Source organism: Dromiciops gliroides, chromosome 1 (genome assembly GCF_019393635.1).
Source record: "Dromiciops gliroides isolate mDroGli1 chromosome 1, mDroGli1.pri, whole genome shotgun sequence".
Lineage (NCBI taxonomy): Eukaryota > Metazoa > Chordata > Mammalia > Microbiotheria > Microbiotheriidae > Dromiciops > Dromiciops gliroides.
The window spans coordinates 333,427,639-333,447,456 of NC_057861.1; the positions used below are offsets into that span (position 1 = coordinate 333,427,639).

Consider the following 19,818-nt stretch of genomic DNA (forward strand, 5'->3'; position numbering starts at 1 on the left):
CACAGAATAGTTCCAGAGGCGGGTGAATCAGGAATTAGAGAGAAAGTTTATTTTCTAAGTGAGGAAAAAGGCTTGCAAGCATGTGGAGCTATAGACACATATGCCAGAGGCCCCACCCTGGTGAATTCTGTGACTAGCCCAGAGAGTGAGACTATTCAGAGGATGATCATAAAGGATTGTTGTCCTGCCAAGCTCAGGGCACTGCTCCTTCTTGGGCCTTAGCTCTGGAAACAGAGTCCAAATTTTACTCTTTCACCTTATTTTGTGGAGGAAAGAATGGTAGGTAGGAACATGAAGCAAAAAATTAATAGTATCAGAGAATTAAGAGCGGCAAAGGAGCTAGTCTAGTCCAAATTTGTCATTTTACAATGATCATACTGAGGTACAAAGAGTAGTTAAGTGACTTGTCCAGTGTGGCAAAGCCAGGAATTGAATAAAAGGCTTTCAATCAAGACTCGAAGACTGAAACCAGTCTATGACCTGGTCTTTGGTTACAATTTTCAAATCACTTTAATATACATATTTTATTTGATACTGAAAACACTGTGAAGTCAGTATAGAGCTGAGACATAGTATTTTCCCTATCTTACAAATGAGGAAAATAAGTTCAACAAGGATAAAGTGATTTGCCCAAATGTTGCAGTTAGGAAGAAAACCCAGAACTCAATACTTGTGATCCTAGTAAATAATTACCTTATAATATTTACCTCCTAAGATATATTTGCTCTAATTATGGACAACTAGTCAAACTCATGCACTAAAAGGTTCTACTGCATATTACATTATAATATCTACCTTCTGAAGAAAAGTTTCTCTGATGACTGTCATCTAGTGCAGCCAGTTCTCTAAAAGAAACGCCTACTGCAACATACCAAAGGAGTGGTCATCCAGCCTTCTCCTAGAAGACACTAGTGAAAGGGATAGTGGACTATTTCCAAGACAACCAATCTATTTTTGGATAGCTCAAGGAGGATACAAATCATTAAGCAAGGTATTTGTTTTAAAAGGAAAATCAAAGAGAGAGGAAGCCTTTTTTGTAACTGAAATATAGACACATATTCCAGATGCTAAATTTGGACTACTATATAACTACAAGTAACACAATTTGCTAACAGTTAAAAATTATGTGTTTCATAAACACAGAAGCCTTTGTATAACTCTTATAAAAGAATAGATCTGGTGTTATTCTCCATTTGAAGAACTAAGCATTTTATAATCTCAGCCATTCAACAAATTTCATAAGCGAAGCCATTCTAAGGTTTAAAAAACACTAAGACAAATTTGCTACTGATTAATAATTAAGCCATTCCATTCTTATTCTTCAAATCTAAAGCAATTACAAGCTAGAGTATAGCAAATGGATTAGCTGAAGAGATTACGTCAGAAGAGCCCTTTAAAGAAGAAGAGTAATTTAAAAGACTAAACTGATAATGAACTCTCCGAACAACAATATTATAAGCATTGATTTATGAAAGCCTATTTAATCATGCAAGAAACATTTAAACTTTGCAAAATAGTCTAAAAGATAGAAACCACATAGCAGAATTAGTCCATTTTACATAGTACATTTGAAAAACAAAATTATTTTTAGTTAGAAAAGATAAATGTCTTTGAATATAAATATCTATTCAACTTATTTACATGTAGCCCTCAAAAACAAAGGAGTCCATAAACCATCAGGATCTCCTATTTTAGATTTCTGAATTTGAATCTCAATGCCCCCTGAAGATACAATCTAGAAAATTTTTTCCTGGGCTTCCAAGGTTTCAAATATGGGACCTACAACAAATTTAAGAAATTATAAACAGAGAAATACTAGGGATAATCACACCTGGAAAGTGGAGTTGTTTTACAGAAAATTAAGTCAATATCATGGACAATAATAAAGGATGCTGATATAATAAGCCAAAGACTGTCAGTGTAAAACAGTGAAAATAATTTGAAAAACAGCACTGTTCAGAAAAATGCATTAATACCTAAACTATGAATGGAGATATTGGGAAATGGTATCTAAGATATAATGAGGTTTAGAAAAACTGTCCTCCTAATCCTAAATTGAACATCTTTTTATACCTTATATTAAATGATACTACTAAAGAATACAAAGAAGTCAATATAAACAATAGACTGGGTAGGTAACAAGGGGAAGGCGTGACAAATCTAGGTATCCAAGAACACTGGGTAAAAAGATTAGTTCCTTACTAAACATATTAAAGTACTCCTCCCCTAAATAGAATCAGAGTACTCAAAAGCACACAGTATCCAGGCAAGGGAAGCAGGTTTTAATTCTGTTTGTTTGTTTTCTTATTTTCATTTACTTAGAAGAATGAAAAACAGAATCCATAGTAACACCAAGATTTAGGCCTGCTTGCTTGATGGAAATCCCTGTAAAATACTCATTATTTTAAAAGTAAATTAAGGGGGCAGCTACATGGTGCAGTGGACAAAGCATCTGCCCTGGATTCATGAAGACCTGAGTTCAAATCTGGCCTCAGACACTTGACACTTACTAGCTATGAGACCCTGGGCAAGTCACTTAACTCTCATTGCCAGGCAACAAAACAAAACAACAACAACAACAACAAGCAAATTAACACTTTCTACAAATCACTGCAATGGGAAATAATAGTTTGTTTTTTCTGAACCAGCAAGACTGGATAAAGGTAAGGGGACACAATGAAGTTATTAGAAAAAATTAAAGTTAATTCTAATCTTCATTCTACCTCTAGCTACTTAATTATTCCATACTACCTACAAACATGCTTAAAAAAAAGGCAAAACTTCTCAACACTCGCACTAGCTAGAAAAACCTTTTTACAAACCCCTGTCCACACTCTACTGCCTCTGTTTCCTTCTCCACTCACTTTCCAAATCTTTATAGAGTCTAAGTTTATCACTGGAATGAAACTGCATTTTCTGTAGTTACCATGATCTCTTAATTGCCAAACCTGAAGGTCCCTTCAATCAAAGAATTTATTAAGTGCCTACAATGTACCAGGTAAGAGGCAATTAAGTGGCCTCAGTGATTAAGAGTCCTGGATCTGGAGTCAGAAGACCTGAGTTCAAATCCAACCTCAGACAGGCATAAACTATGTGGACCCTGGGCAAGTCACTTAACTCCTATTTACCTAATCCATGAGAAGGAAATGACAAACTACTCCAGTATCTTTACCAAGGAAAACCCCCTTGCGGGGTCATGAGGAGTTGTACAAAACTGAACAACATGTGCCAAATACTGTGACAAGTACTAGGAATAGACAGAAAAAATGAAACTAGTTCTACTTAACAAGGAATTTACCATTCTAAGTGGGGAGAAAACATGGACACATTTAAATACAAGGAAGTCTTGGGGAACACCCACATTCAAGGTTTATGGTCTAGATAATGAAACAGCAAGAAAGCTGAGAAGGAACAGTTGGTTAGATGGGAACCTTCTTGATCTCTCCACAGCATTTGACTTTTTGTACCACAATCTCCTCCAGAATAATATCATCTTCTCTAGTTTTTCTTGAAACTGTTGTCTCGTGGTTCTTCATTTTATGTAGCTCCTTTTTCTCCATCTCCTTTACTTTAGTTCACTAATATTACCCATATCTTAACCCCCTTACTGTGAGTATACTTCAAGACTGTCCTAAGCTTTTTTTATCTTCTCTCTTTACACTCACTTGTAGTTAACATCATTAGCTCCCATGTCTTCAATTATCAGCTCTATGCAAAGGACTCATAGGCAATATGATCTCCAATGGCCTATTAAACACTTTGGACTAGATGTCTTCTAAACATCTCAAACTCAACATGTCCAAAATGGAATTCATTATCCTTTCCCTACTTAACCCTCTTCCAAATTACTCTTCAGTCCATTCTTTCCAAGTTCATAACCTTGCTGTTATGCATTTCAGTAGATGGCAAAGAACATAGAGTGCTAGGCTTGGAGTCAGCCAAGACCTGAGTTCAAATCTAGCCTTAGACACTTACTAGCTTTATGACCCCCCCCCCCGCCACCCCCCTGGGTAAGTCCCTTCAGTTCTCTGTCTCAGTCCATTCATCTATTAAAACAGTGCATCTACCTCTCAGGGTTGTTGTGAGGATAAAGTGAGGTAATATTTGTAAAGCTCCTTGCAAATCTAAAGCATTATACAGTTGCTAGCTATTATTGCTGTTACTGTTATTCCTCACTTTTCCTCATCTAACATATTTAAAGTAGTTGCTAATTCTTAGCATTTCCAAGTATCACATCTGCTCTTTCTTTCTCCTTATATGACCAATACTCTAATGCAATCAATCAACAAACATTTTTAAGCACTTTAATGCCAATCACTGTGATGGGTGTTCGGAATACATAGACAAAAACGAAACTCTCTACCCTCAAGGAACCCTCACTATATTTTCTCTGTACAACTGATATAGCTTTCCAACAGGTCTTCTCCCCTCTCAAAGCCATTTTCCATATACCTATCTTTCAAAGTGATCTTCCCCAAAGCTTAAGTCTGACCACAAAATTCCAGTTGCTTATTAGCTATGTGACCCTGGACAAGTCACATAACCCTGTTTGCCTCAGTTTTCTCATCTGTAAAATGAGCTGAAGAAGGAAGTAGCAAAGTATTTCAGTATCTTTGCCCAAGAAAACACCAATGGGGGTCACAAAGCATTGGTCATGGACTGAAACAACACAACAACAATGTCCCCCTTTGGAACTAGAACTTTGTGAGACTGACATTATGTATGAAATTAGTTGAGCCTAACTCTTCCCAAGGATGAGGTAGTAGTATAGGGAAGAACACAACCTTAAGACCTTGAAGGAAATGTTTGGTCTTGGCCAATATTTGAAGTAATATAATTTTTTTTTTAAAACTACCCAACTAAATGAGTGGAACCAGGAGAACACTGTACACAGTAACATTAAACATTGTGTGATGATTAACTGTGATTGTCTTAGCTCTTCTGGTCAATACAATGATCCAAGACAATTCCAAAGGACTCACAATAGAAAATGCTCTCCACATTCAGAAAAAGAAACTGTGAATCTGAAATGAAGATTGAACCATACTGTTATGGGGGAAACGGGTTGATGTAAGCTTCTCAAGGAGAAGGTTCCCTGAGTTCCACCAGAAAACTTCTGAGGTATCCCAAGGCCCATAACGATACTGTTTCTACTTTTTTTTGGGGGGGGGGGTTTCCCTTTTGTTTTGATTCTTCATTTGCAACATGACTATGCAGAAATACATTTAATGTGATTGTAAATATATGACCTATATCAAATTGCTTTTTGTCCTTGAGGAAGGGGGAGGGAATGAGGGCCAAAAGAAACAGAAAATAAAACATTTCAAACCCTTCAGGGAACTCTAGATCCTTGTGGGGTAGATGTGGCAGTCTGCTATGGAATAGTAAACCTGAGTGTATTCCCTAAAATAAAAATATTTATTAGATAAGTTAAAATGTATAAAAGTTTCCATTCCTGAAAAAGTCTACCTACTATGAAATCATAAATTTCATATTTAGGACAACATTGCATTTTTAAATTACTAAACCTGTAGTGGACAAATTTTCTGTCTGTGTATGGTTTAGGTGACTGGTACCTAAATCAGATACTTAATGAAAAAAATTTCAGTTATTAAAATATCTGAGACCACCAGATTTTCAAAAGAGGGTTGACAAACAAATAGCATAAACAAGATTAGAAGGAAGGATTGTTGAATACTTAAAAGAACAAATAAGCTTCAAAGCACTTTACAAGTATAATTTAAATTCTAATAATGTAAATTAGAATGTGTAGAGGTCAGCTAGCTAGAGCTTTGAATGCTAATTACAGATCAATCTGATATATTCATTAAAGTAAGAGCTTGGATAGTTTAGTTCCAGTTATTTGAAAGTAATAAAATTGCATTTAAAATAATATTATATTATTCAAGCTAGTCACTGGCTTTCAGTCCCATCAATAAGATTTTATTATGGTTATAAGGTTTTTTTGACAGTGTTAAAGAGAAGATCAGATCTTGAACATTTATAGTTTACCATGCAATTGCTCTCTGTACTATTATATTTAAAAGAATTATTTAAAATGCATAATAATTACCTTGATATCATGTTTTTCTGGCCGCAAACAAAATGAATATTGAGGGGGTTTTTTTAAGCTGAGTATTAATCCAAATAATCATAATAGCATCTAAGAAATTTTACTAGGGAGGAAATAATAGTTCTGTGACTTCATGGAGACAAAATGAACATCAAGAAAAGAAGACTATTTTATTGGTATTTTTCCTTGTCACAGTTATCCCTTTCTTAATCCTACTCAACCAAGTCTGCATATGAGGTATATGGGATTATAATGTTTAAAACAAACATCTAAATTCATCCTAGCAACTTACAGGGAACATATCCAATAAGATGGAGGCGCTAGACATTTTCTTTGACCTCTACAACCTCTCAACACTCTTCAAAACAGAACATTTATGCCCAAAAGATAAAGCTATTCAGTTATTCCATGGTCTAGGACAAGCTTCTTAAACTCTGGGTCTGTCCCCATATGGGGTCATATAACTGAATGTGGGGCTCGCAAAAAAAAAAAAATGGCAACAGAAAAAGGTTAGGTGTAGCTATTTTATATACCTATATCCTAGAGTCACGTAAAAATTTCTTGGGTGAAAACAGGTCGAGAGTGGAAGCCCCTGGTCTAGGACACCTGGAACCCAAAAGAAGATTTTAAAAAAGGAATTGATTTCTACCCTGAGTTCACTCAGTATTCCCTCCTCCGATACCCACTAAACTAGAAGCACCAAGGCCACACTAGACAAAACAAGGACTCAGAGGCTTGCAACAAAACCCAACCTTGATAGCTTCCCCTTTCTCCTCTTAGAACCAATGAGATGTAAATTACAAAAACTGACCCCTACGCACCTGCACAGCACCTGCTCTGAAACTCTGGTGACAGGTCAGTGAACAAAGGAACAAGGACCTGGATGCCAGAAGAAGACACTGCTGAATGCACAATACAATGCCTTAGAGAAAGAGCCCAGCAGTCAGCTAGGGAAAGTTCTATCCCCCACAAGTCACTGGAGTAAAGTGAAATGGACCACCTAATTAGGAGACTGAGATACTGTGAGATCCAGGAACCAGGAAAACCACCATCACAGGGGAAGGTGTCAGAAGCAAACAAGAGGGAAAATAAGGGGAAAAAAGACTGAAAACAACAAAGATTTCATGAGGGAAAAAAAAGAGAACCAAAAAACCTTGAATCTAAGAGGATAAATCAATAAGGAAAACATTAATAGTAGAAGGAAATATAACCTTCAGATATAGTAAACAAGTTCAGACATCTATGAATAAATACTGCAAAACAAAGGAAAATATCCAACATTTGATGACACAAAGGACCCTTGTAATAAAAAAACAAGGACTTTAAAATCTTGCTCCTGAGTGATTTAAAGGAGAAATGAGAATTATGAGAGTAGAATTGGCAGACAGGAAAAACATGTATCTGCAAAAGCAAGTATCACAGAAGAAACAAAAGAGAAAACAAAAGATCGGGGAATATAAATATGCAATGAGTGAAAGGAAAATCTGAAGAAGCAAAAAACAGAAAGTCAAATAAAATATTCTCTTTACCATGCAAATTATATTGATATCAAAGATAAGATGTGTAGAGTGTAGAAAAATAGGGGTACCCTAAAATTGCTTGAACCCCCAGTTATCTCAGGTAACCAGAGGACTGTGTAGAACAGACCAACAATCTACTGCAGTGGCCAGGAGCCGAAAGTGAATTACAAAAAACAAAAACAAAAACAAGGAAACCACAGAAGTCACAATCCTGCTACCAGACAAAGAAAATAACAAACATGTAAAATATAAAAAGGGATTTTATAAACAAGGAAATTATGTTCTGCTGAAAGAAAAACATAGATAACAAGCTAATTTCAATAATAAACATATATTCCAAATGCACAGAATCCAACTCATAATTAATTGAACAACAAAAAAGACAGTAATGGAAATATTATAGTGTCACTCAGATTTGACAGAAATTTATTTTTAAAAAGGAAAATAAAAAACAAAAACAAATTGCTGGGAAAACTTGACCTAAAACTTATTGTGTCATTAAGTGGACTGTAAAAGAATATACACATTGTGGGACAGCCTACTGGATAAAGCACCAGCCCTGGATTCAGGAGGAACTGAGTTCAAATGTGACCTCAGACACTTGACACTAGCTCGTGACCCTGGGCAAGTCACTTAACCATCACCCCTCAAAGAAAAAACAAGCAAACAAATATATAGTAGGCCTCACCCTGTCTAACCATGGATCAGCGCCTTGAAGAGCCACAGCCATAGTGGGCTGTGCAGTCCGATACGGGAGCTGCAGCTCCTGAGTAACTTATAATCTGTAACTTGCCCCCATCCCATGAGGAGCAGCTGGAGTGTCCTCTCCAGGGTGCTGGCCTGGGCGAATCAATATGGAAAACAAGCTAGTTGCCTATGCAGCAGGTTTTCCTCTCCCTGACATTGGTGGAGCCAAAGGAGATGGAAGAGCCAATACAGTTTTGGCACCAGTGCCACTGCAGAAATTGCCAAAGGGATGTGATGTCCAACATACAACTGCTAAGGACTCCGACTCCTGATTTTTCCTCAGGGTTAACACCCGGAGCCTTTCCCATATGTGGGTTATAGCCGCAAGGCAGTGGAGGTTTAAAATCAGGGTTCCTTCCCCTAGGCAGGTTGCCTGCCAACGCTAACGAGCCCCATCTGCCCAAAGCAACTGGTTTTAAGGCACCTTCGTCCCCTCTCCCTGTTAGTGGAAATAGTTCTGCCACGAGAAAGCCAAGAGTGGGCTTCGGTTGGTCAGAGGCTATTTGAGACACACTCCATTGGAGCATTTTATAAAGAGTGGGAGCTTATCCTCACTCCCACCCTGGCATTACATATATATGCACATTTTTCAACACCACATGAACATTTACAAAAATGACCATATATTAGGGCACAGAAATATTGTGAAAAATATTAAAAAGGCCAGAAATGTAAACCTTAATTCAACAAAAATAATCACTTCAGGAAACGCAAATAAAGACACAGACTCAGATGGTACCTTAACAATAAAATCCTGTCATTTCTACTTTCACAACAGCTCTCATATATATTCCTCCCTTGACAACTGCCACCAACTTTGTGCAAGCCTTCATCACCTCACCTAAACTGTTGCAAAAGCCTGATGGTTGGTACCCCCTGCCTCAAGTCTCTTCCCAATCTACTAATTTCTCTACTCAAAATGGTCTTCCTAAAGTACAGGTCTGACCACATCACCCCACTATTTTTTTTCTTTTCAGAAGAGGGATTTATTCTTTTTTTAAAAATAAAGTTTTTTATTTATAGTTTTGGGTTCCAATTTTTTATCCCTCTTTCCCCTCCCTCCCCTCCCCCCTCCCTGAGGGTGGCAAATATGGTGTATACTGTATGAGTATGTAAAACATTACCATATTTGTCATTTTATACAAGAAAACTTGATTAAAAGAAAAAAATTAAAGAAAGTGAAAAATAGCTTGCTCATTCTTGTTCAATCAGTATTAGTTCTTTCTTTGGAGGTGGATAGTATGTTTCATCAAAAGTCCTTTGGACTGTCTTGAATCCATTGTATTGTTGAGAATAGTCAAGTCATTCATAGTTCTTCATCAAACAATATTGCTGTCTCTGTGTACATTGTTCTCTTGGTTCTGCTCACTTCACAATACATCATTCATACATGTCTTTCCAGGTCTTTCTGAAGTCCTCTTGCTTGTCATTGTTATAGGACAATAATATTTCCATCACCATCATATACCAATTTGTTTAGCCATTCCCCAACTGATGTGCATTCCTTTGATTTCCAATTCTTAGTCACCACAAAAAGAGCTGCTATGAATATTTTTGTACAAATAGATCTTTTTCTCTTTAGGGGGATATCTTTGGGATATAAACCTAGCAATGGTATTGCTGAAGCAAAGGGTATGTACGTTCTGTAGTCCTTTGGGCATAGTTCCAAAATTGCTCTCCAGAATGATTGGATCTTTTCACAACTCCACCAACAGTGGATTAGCATCCCCAGCTTTCCTATATCCTGTCCAAGAAGTAGGGTCCCAAGTACTTTCTACATTCCATATTTATTTTTATTTTATGGCAGGGCAATGAGGGTTAAGGGACTTGCCCAGGGTCACACAGCTAGTTAAATGTCTAGTGTCTGAAACTGGATTTGAACTCAGGTCCTCCCTGAATCCAAGGCCAGTGCTTTATCCACTGTGCCACCTAGCTGCCCCCTATATTAATTTTAAATGGCATTTCTCTATCTCTTCCTGCTGGGTTTTACTGCTATTATATAGAAATGCTGATGACTTAAATATTATACATCTCAAACTACCTGTCTATCTATGATGTAAGCAGTAAGGGAATTTTAGCCAACTATTCCTACTTAGCATGACATTTCTATAACATTATACAATAACAAGGGGCAGCTAGGTAGCAAAGTGGATAAAGTACCAGCCCTGGATTCAGGAGGACCTGAGTTCAAATCCAGCCTCAGACACTTGACACTTCCTAGCTGTGTGACCCTGGGCAAGTCACTTAACCCCAATTGCCTCACCAAAAAAAAAGAAAAGAAAACAATGTATAGTAGTTATTATTACATGGGGCAGCTAGGTGGCGCAGTGGATAGAGCACCAGCCCTGGAGTCAGGAGTACCTCAGTTCAAATCTGGCCTCAGACCACTTAATCACTTAACTAGCTATGTGACCCTGGTTTAACCCAAATGCCTCACTATAAAAACTAAATTAACAACCCAACATTATACATATAAGAGAAACATAGAATTTTACAAAATGCTATTATTGTTATTTGTCCTTCGTTTTGGAAGAGGACCATGACATCTGGGTGATGTCATGACTGCACTATAATTGGATTTAAGTGAGGGAAATCCATGCAAGGTCACCAACCTCACTCTCTCTTCCAGAGTCATCTGGGTCCAATGGCAAGATATATACCACAATGACTGGAGATGGCATGGAGTCAGTTCAAATCCCAGTCTCATACACTTACCTAGCTGTGTGACCCTGAGCAAGTCTCTTAACTCCGATTGCCTGAGAGAGAGAGAGAACATGTTGAATTGTTGTTTCAAAATAATATACAACCACACAGAAAGTAAAATGGCCTCAAGCAGTCAAAATCTACAAAGTATAAAAGATATTATTAGATTAGCCAAAACAACCATTGTCTCAGATATCTTAAATACAATAAGCAGTTTCTCCAAGCACACAGAATTTTTTCTATCTCTCAATAATCAATTTGTAAGACATCAAAAAAATCAATGTAAGTCCATAAAGATCAGCATTCATCAGGTATGTTAAGACTTTTAGCAGCACATTTTGCTATATTAGTATACTAATGCTGCTAGACACCACAAACACTGCTTTCCTTGTATGATGGAATAAAACTACTTTATTCAGGCGAAGATTTGTTTCTGAATCCAAGTAGGCAGACTGGGAAATACCACTTCTTTAGAAAGAGGTTTCACAGGTTTAAAAGATAATTGGTCTCCCTGACTCCTCTTTGCATACTCAAACGCATTCTCCATCTAGCCACCACAGTGACTTTCCTAAAACACAGGCCTGACCATGCCACTAAACTACTCAGTAAAATTCAGTAGCTCCCTATTACCTCTAGATCAAATATTAAACTCCTCTATCTGGCATTTATACCTCTGGCACTTTCCTACCTTTCTAATGTTCTTATAAATTACTCCTTTCAATACACTATATAGTTGGGCTACAATTGTTTACTTACTGCTCTTCCTCCATTAGGATGTTAATTTCATGAGGGCAAATATACTGTAAAGTAATTTGCAAATTTCACTCTATACCAATCAAACCACTTACGTGAATACTTTACAGTGCTGAACAAAATGATAGCAAAATTCATTTGAAAAAACAAGAGGTCTAGAAACTCAAGGGAAATAAAGAATAAAGGCATTTCTGGAAATCACATTAAACTATAAAGTAGTAACCATCAAATTTTACGGTGGTGGCTAAAAAATATGGAAATAAAATCAAGAGGGAGGCCAGGATGACCAAACAGCAAGAAGCAGCACAACAAGCTCCCCTTCTCCTCTCTTTAAAAAAAAAAAAAATTTCCAATAAGGTCTAGAAAACACATCAGACTGAATCCTGATAGGGAAATCCTAAAGATTTATATATATATATATATATATATATACACACATATTATATATATATACATACACACATATAGAGAGAAATTTTATATATATATATATATATACATATATATACATACATATGCATATTCTGATATCTACACAGAGGGGAAAAAGGATTACTTCCGCTACTAAAGTCAGTCTTACACCCTGATGTTAGCATGAAGATGACTATGTCATTTTAAAGATTATTCCAGCAGTCTGCGGGACCCAACAGGTGCTATGAAGCTGGAGAGGTTCCAAGTACGTGTATGGTAATGTACTATATATCTGTTGTGCTAGGACCTGCCTTAAGTTCAGAATTGTTGCCAGGATGGCTTCAGAGTGATGAAATTTTTGGCCACAACAACTCATGAAGACTAATCATTAAGTTGTACAGAGATTGCAATGTAAAGATAAAATCATAGATCCTTGAAACGATTATTTCTTTCCGAGATCAGGATAAAATCATAAAATATTTCATTCTTTCCTCACAGATGATAGATTTTTAAGACAATTTCCAATGCAATGGGTCTCAGATTATGAAATAAAACTCTCCTAAACTTCTAGGTCAAGTATTAAATACAACTAGACAAAGACAGACCCAGGGAGGAATCATAAAGACCTAAGTCAAACTGACTTCTGAAATACAGGAGGAAAGCTGGGCATGGGCATAATGCCAGGGATCCCTGCTCTAATCTTTATTGCCATTTGTTAAAGAAGAATCTTTAATCCTGAATCAAATCAAATCAGCAAACATTCTAGATGCCATTATCAGGTAAATACTAAAAGTCCGAAGGAAGCAAGTTCTGAGGATCAAAAGGATCCTCAGTCATTAATAGCATGTAAATAGTTTACACAAAGAAATGAAAGGGGAAACACACCCAGAATCAAATCTCAGGTAGGTAGTCATTACACATATTAATCATTAAGGAAGGCAGTAGGTAAGCTAGCTCAGAATTAAAAAGAATGACAAAGTCTAAGATACAAGAAATTTAACACAAATCAAAGTGAAGAACAAGCCTGCATCTGCAGTCTCATCAGGAGATTCTCACTTAAGCCTGTGAGGTTTTATATCAACCTTTACCTCTACCTTCCCATGCTTTCTGGAGCTGTTACACTGGCTTCTACACGTCTATGTATACCAAGCTGGAGGGAGATCACCATCACTCTCACCTGCTCAACCCATCCCCACAGCCTGAGCCAAAATGTTTCTAGATGAAAGGTTATCACAATGGCTCCTAGGTTTGGTCTTATGACACATATTCCTCCTAAATTACCAGCAAGTGAAAGGTCCCGCAATCCCAGAAAACAAATTCTTTCTAGGGACAATATTTCGTGGGCAGGGAGTTAGGGCATAATAAGGAAAGGTCATGATTTGATTTGAGTACAGTTCCAGATTCTTACAGACATTTCAAAACACCCATCCATTTAATATTACATCAACATTTATCAGTTCAATGACTTTCAGTCAAAAAGCTATCAAACTAATTATATGTATAATCAAAAATTTATCTTCTGGTTTCCATGAGGCTTAGTCAAACCATAGATACCTCATGGATAATCGAACCCTGTCACCCATAAGGTGCTTAGTGATGGTATGACATTTACTTGCAGGCAGCTTTAAGTGTCCAGAGTAGGTAGGCACGTAGAAGATTTTTTAGTAGTGTAGAGGTCTGTCTTTGCTTTCAGATCAGAGACATCAATGCTTCCCCACCTGCCCCCCACCCCACCAAGACTGAAGTCTGGGCAGCAAGGTGGTGCTGTGGATAGAGGAAAGGGCCTAGAGTCAGGAAACTCATCTTCTTGGATTTAAATCTGGCTTCATACAAACACTATCTGTGTGACTCTGGGCAAGTTATTTAACCCTGTTTGCCTCAGTTTCCTCATCTGTAAAATGAGTTGGAGAAGGAAATGACAAACCACTCCAGTATCTTTGCCAAGAAAACCCCAAATGGGGTCACAGAGTTAGACACGATTGAAAACGACTGAACAACAACAAAAGAATCAAGTCTATGACCTGAGGTAGAGTGAGGGCATGAAAAAATATACTTATTAGCTCAATGGCTACAACTACCCAAGTCACTGACCTTTATAAGAAAACCTACCATTCTAAGTTGTGCTGCCAAATGAGATCTTATCTACTTAACTAAGGCCAAACTTGATAATTAGTATAGTGTAGTATAAAGAGCACTGAATTTGAAAATTCTGAGACTTAATGCTTGAATGACAGCTCTGAAACTTACCAGCTTTGTAACTGTGGGCAAGTCACTTAATCTTTCTAATCCTGTCTTCATCTATAAAATAGAAATATTTGTACTATTTACATCAAAGCTGTTCTAAGGAAAACATTCTGTAAACCTTAAAGAGGTTTATAAATATTACTTAATACAGAATATCACATGGAAATTTTAGTAGATGTTAAATGCAAAAGCTCATTAGATTTTTTAAATTATAGGTCGGAATCCTTCAAGTTAAAGACTATTGAATCCTCTACTTAGAGGCAAATTCCTGACAAAATTAAAAGAATGGTTCTGTGAACATTTAGAAAAGGAAACAATGATTTTCACTAAGAGCATGAATTCATCTTTTCTTCAATCCCTTATAATTTAGGAGCACTGAGAAACTGAAGACTATTAAGAGATAACATAAATGTATTATTAAACATACTTGCCCAGATTAAGTTCACTTCCTTTTTGACAGAAATTAAAATTTGTAGACTAGATAATATCACAGACATAAGAAAGCTAAATTTGTGTAAAGTATTTCACAAAGTTTCATGATATCTTCGTGACTAAGACAGGATGGAGAGATGTGGGTCGGAGGATGAGTAGTTTGGTAGATTAGATACTCTCAACATCAATCCAGAATGAAGGTTTTACTAGGAGTTCTCAGGGGCTTAGTTCTTGACTTTCTGCCATTTAACATTTTTTTTAAATGACCAGATAATGGTAAAGATGGCTGACAAGTTTGAGTAACAGAATTAAGATCTAAAATTATTTTCAGTCTAGAAAAATTGGCCCAACTCTAATTTAATAGGGAAAATGGTAAAGTTCTACCGTTGGTTAAAATAAAAACTGCATAAGCATAGGATGGGAAAACATGGATAGATTACAATTATTGGGGGGGGGCACAATGAGAGTTAAGTGACTTGCCCAGGGTCACACAGCTAGTAGTCAAGTGTCTGAGCCCAGATTTGACCTCAAGTCCCCCTGAATCCAGGGCTGGTGCTTTATCCACTGTGCCACCCAGCTGACCCATAGATGACAATTTATCTAAGGATTTTCAGTCAAAAAGCTATCTAAAAAGATCTCGCGGTTTTAGAGGCCTGAAAGTGGAATATGTGTCAACAATGTGATAGAAGGTCCCAAAAAGGTAATGTGATCTTCAACAGCAAAATAGAGTTACATCATCCAGGATGAAGGATGATAGGTCCAATGTATTCCATACTCCAGTCAGACTACATCTGAAATATCCTGTTAAATTATAGGAGGCATGTTTTAGGAAGAACAACAAACCAGATCTAGATGAAGCTGATCGATTATAATGAATGGATATAATGGAAACTATGGCTCAGGGCCCAACAGAATTAATTGGAAAGATTTCACTTTGGAAAAGAAAAAAACTTGAGGACTAAAAACAATGAATGGAAGTTGTATGGAATCAAATTTTGGCTCAAGTTAAGAAAAACTTCCTAATGATTAGAGAGATCCAAAAGTTGAATGTGCTGCCTCATGAGGCAGTGAGATTCCCATTATAAGTAGTATTTATGTGGAACCTGAATGAATGCTTACTTGTCAAGTTTGCTGGCAGTATTTCTCTCCAATTGCAGATTGAACTAGATGATCTCTGGGGACCTTTCCAATTCAAAGATTCCATGATTCTGAATCATGAAGTATACACTCTACTATATTTGTATAATAACATTTATAGTGTACATACCAGAAAAACTGCAGCTTCTGGATATGTGACAATTTAGCTTTGAGTCATAGTTAATTCCTTTTCTGGTGACCATGATCCAATTCACCCTTGTTTGTATTCCAGGATCTTGTCTGAGCTATATTTTCCCTCTTCTTTATCACATCTCATATATACACACACACACACACACACACACACACACACATACAGATAGATAGATAGATAGATAGATAGATAGATAGATAGATAGATAGATAGATAGATAGATAGATAGATCCTATTTTGCTGGATTAGTCTACTTAGCCCATAAACAAAATAAGGTGACCTCAATCATAAGAGTTTTCCATTGGCCTTTCTACCTCATCCAACTGCAATTTCATCCCCTTTCTCTAAACTTTTTTTTTCTTAAAGTGTTCTATACCCTGTTGTGCTCCACTTAACAGACAACTTTGTAATTGCTTCTAGTTGCCTGAGTACAAGCTTCAGATCCTCCAGATGCTTGACTAGTGTTCTACCACAAGTAACAAAGCAGAGGAGCTGCACTCAGTGAATTATTTAAATATCCTTAATGAATATCCTTCCCCAATATGGCCAAATAAATCTTTTTTTTTTTGGTTAACTATCATATCTTCTATAAGTGTTCTTTTCATTCCAATATCAAACATAAGCAACCGAAGGACCAGTCTTAATCAGGCCTTTCCTACAACAGACTTTATTTCACTATCCATTTTTAATCTAGTTTCTCATGTTCACCTCTATCCCAATCCCCAAGATTTTGTCATCAGCCATCTTCTTTTTCCATACACTCTATCTCTAAATAATATTATTCACTCTCATGGCTTCAACTATCAACTCTAAGCAGTTGATCCCCAATACTACATCTCAAACCCTGTCTTCTTCTGAGCTTACTCCAATATTCCTTGCCAGCATCTGAAACTCAGAATGTCCAGAACTGAATTTTCCTCCTCAAATTCATTCTTCTTTTTGACCTCACTGCCCTTTTTTTTTTTTTCGGGGCAATGGGGGTTAAGTGACTTGCCCAGGGTCACACAGCTAGTGTCAAGTGTCTGAGGCCGGATTTGAACTCAGGAACTCCTGAATCCAGGGCCAGTGCTTTATCCACTGCACCACCTAGCCACCCCCTACCTCACTGCCTTTTAAAAGAAAACTTTTGATTCTTCCCTTCCCTTCCCTCTCACCTCCTGCTATCAATGTTTTACATTGATTCTATCACCCCAATAGCTCTCTCATCTATCCTCTTTTCTATTTTCCACTTTAGCAGAGGATCTCCTTACTACACACTTGGATTGTTGCAATAACTCTTCTTGATGCTCAATGATGATGACCTCCAAGGATCCATCTAATACTTACTTGTATCTCTTCTGGTTTTTTAAAATTATTATTTATATGTGGGTCATATGTCCCATTAGACTATTTATTTCATGAGAATAAGAATAGTATTTTATCTAAATGTTTTAACTTAATAATTATCTAGTATACTGTCACTGGGGCAGTAAGTGGCACAGTGGATAGCGTGCAGGGCCTGGAGTCAGGAAGACTCATCTTCCTGAGTTAAAATCTGGCCTCAGACTCTTACTGGTTGTGTGATACTGGGCAAGTAAGTGAACCCTGTTTGCCTCAGTTTCCTAATCTGTAAAATGAGCTGCAGAAAAAAATGGCAAACTGTTCCAGTATCTCTGCCAAGAAAACCATCAATGGAATCACATAGAGGTGGACACAAGTGTAACGACTTAACAACAACACACTGTCATTACTTTATAAATGCTTCTGTAGTGAATGGTCTAAACAAGCAAATGAGTTGGGTTTTTTTTTGGGGGGGGGGGCAATGAGGGTTAAGTGACTTGCCCAAGGTCACACAGCTAGTAAATGTCAAGTGTCTGAGGCCTTTCCAAGCTCAAAGGAAGCAGCCGCCCATGCTTACAAGTTGTCTCTCTGATTGCCTGGGAATGGCAGCACATGCAGACTTATTCTCTACTATAAATTAGAACAATTATTTCTCTGGAGTTCACAGTTTCACCATGAAAAAATGGACCAGTCTACATTTCAGGGGGGGGGGAAAGGACTTTTCAAAAGGATATCTTCCCTTTCTCTGATGATAAGCTCATTCTGCTCTTCTAGCTGTCTGATCTTCTTCTCAAATGACTCCTGTTCAGCTTTTAGTCGTTCTTCTGTCACTTCCTTTTCCTCACTTACCCTGAAAGAAATGCCCCCCCCAAAAAAATGTTAGAATGAAATAAATTACATTCACACAGCTGTGACTTACAGAAATTAACTTATTCCAGAGGTTTCTATATGTTAAAATCTTTGAGAATACACTTAATGTTCAATTTGATCACATTCTTTTTTTTTCCAATTTAGACTTTCATATGTCAATTTTCTCCTTTTTTAATAAAAAAATATATGATTTTATGTGAAGAATTATTTCCATCACCAGAGGTTCCTCAAAATTATAAAAACCTACATGGTAGGACAAAGGTATCCAGTTAACAACCAGGAAAAAATAATTCCCATTTTAAAAGCATATGTTCTACTTTCCTAGATTATAAGAGAAAAGTATAATCAATTTCTTTCTGATTTAGATTTTTCCCATATTTTTATTAAAATTCTGGACTAAGAAATAAAACAACTTATTCATCTCTGGTGTGGTCAAAATTATTGTGATACAATTATTATTTCAGTTCTTAGCTGACCCCATTTGGGGAGGGGGCCATACCTGGCCCACCCTGAAGTTACATTTACTACTGAGGTCTAAGGAGAGCTCTCCATAGGCAGTTTTTGAAGGACCTCCCCTTTTGGGAAGAGGAAAGATTGAACGCTCCCTGAAGGGAAGCACAGGTGCTTCTGGAACGCTCTCTCTCTCTCTTTCTCTCGCTCTGGCGACTCTTGTTCCGGTGGTACAAGAAACTGTAGATGTAGAATGTCCAGGTTTTGGTGAGTTAATTATGGAAACCCTAAATTCCTTGGAAGTAGATTAATTAGAAATGATCTGGGATTGCATAGGCTAAGTTTAGAGTTGAGAGTATTTATCTGTATTCTTTTTTCCTATTTCCTTATCTTTGATTTAATTAGTTTCACCTTTATTGTTAATTAATTCCCAAGTAATAAAAATCTGATCCTTCTGTGAATTAAAGTTGTAAGTCTCCTTTCTTATTGGCCTGGGAGAAATATCTAAAAAGGGTAGTTCAGAGGGGAGGGTAAACCTAAAAGGGCCCTCATATTTCCGGGACCCCAATATTTAGGTGAGTCACCCAATTAACGCTCCCATATATCAAATTTTGGCCCTCACATCTGGAATGTTTGAACCTAATATGTATATGTAATTTAACTCTTGTTTTCCCTTGGCACTGACATCCAGCATTTCTCTGAGGCATATAAATAATTGGGCTGTGATTAAAAGATAACTAACATAAGAAAGATTGGAAATTAATTTATTTTCAGTCCAAGAAGGATTATAAAGATCACAAAGTAATTTTTCTTTGTTAGTATATAACCTTTAGCACTCAATCCCAGCAAAAATGGGCAGTTTAAGCGCTAACCAGTAGGAAAGTGTGAGAACCAGGGCACCACCCCTGCCGAGAAAGACATGAGGTGGCCTTCCTAAGGTCATCCCAGCATCTAGAAGTCACATACATCACAATTCATGGACTACCTTCAAGTCATGTCAATCA

The 19,818-nt window shown here is 37.0% G+C and overlaps 1 protein-coding gene across 1 annotated transcript in view; it reads right to left on the bottom strand.

The window, feature by feature from the left end:
* The window catches only part of KIAA1328 (KIAA1328 ortholog), a 465,758-nt gene that overhangs the window by 378,875 nt on the left and 67,065 nt on the right, over window positions 1-19,818 (bottom strand). The window contains exon 4 of the mRNA XM_043976482.1: window positions 18,229-18,344. Within this exon, the coding sequence (XP_043832417.1) occupies window positions 18,229-18,344 (116 nt within the window). The remainder of the gene's footprint in view (window positions 1-18,228; window positions 18,345-19,818) is intronic.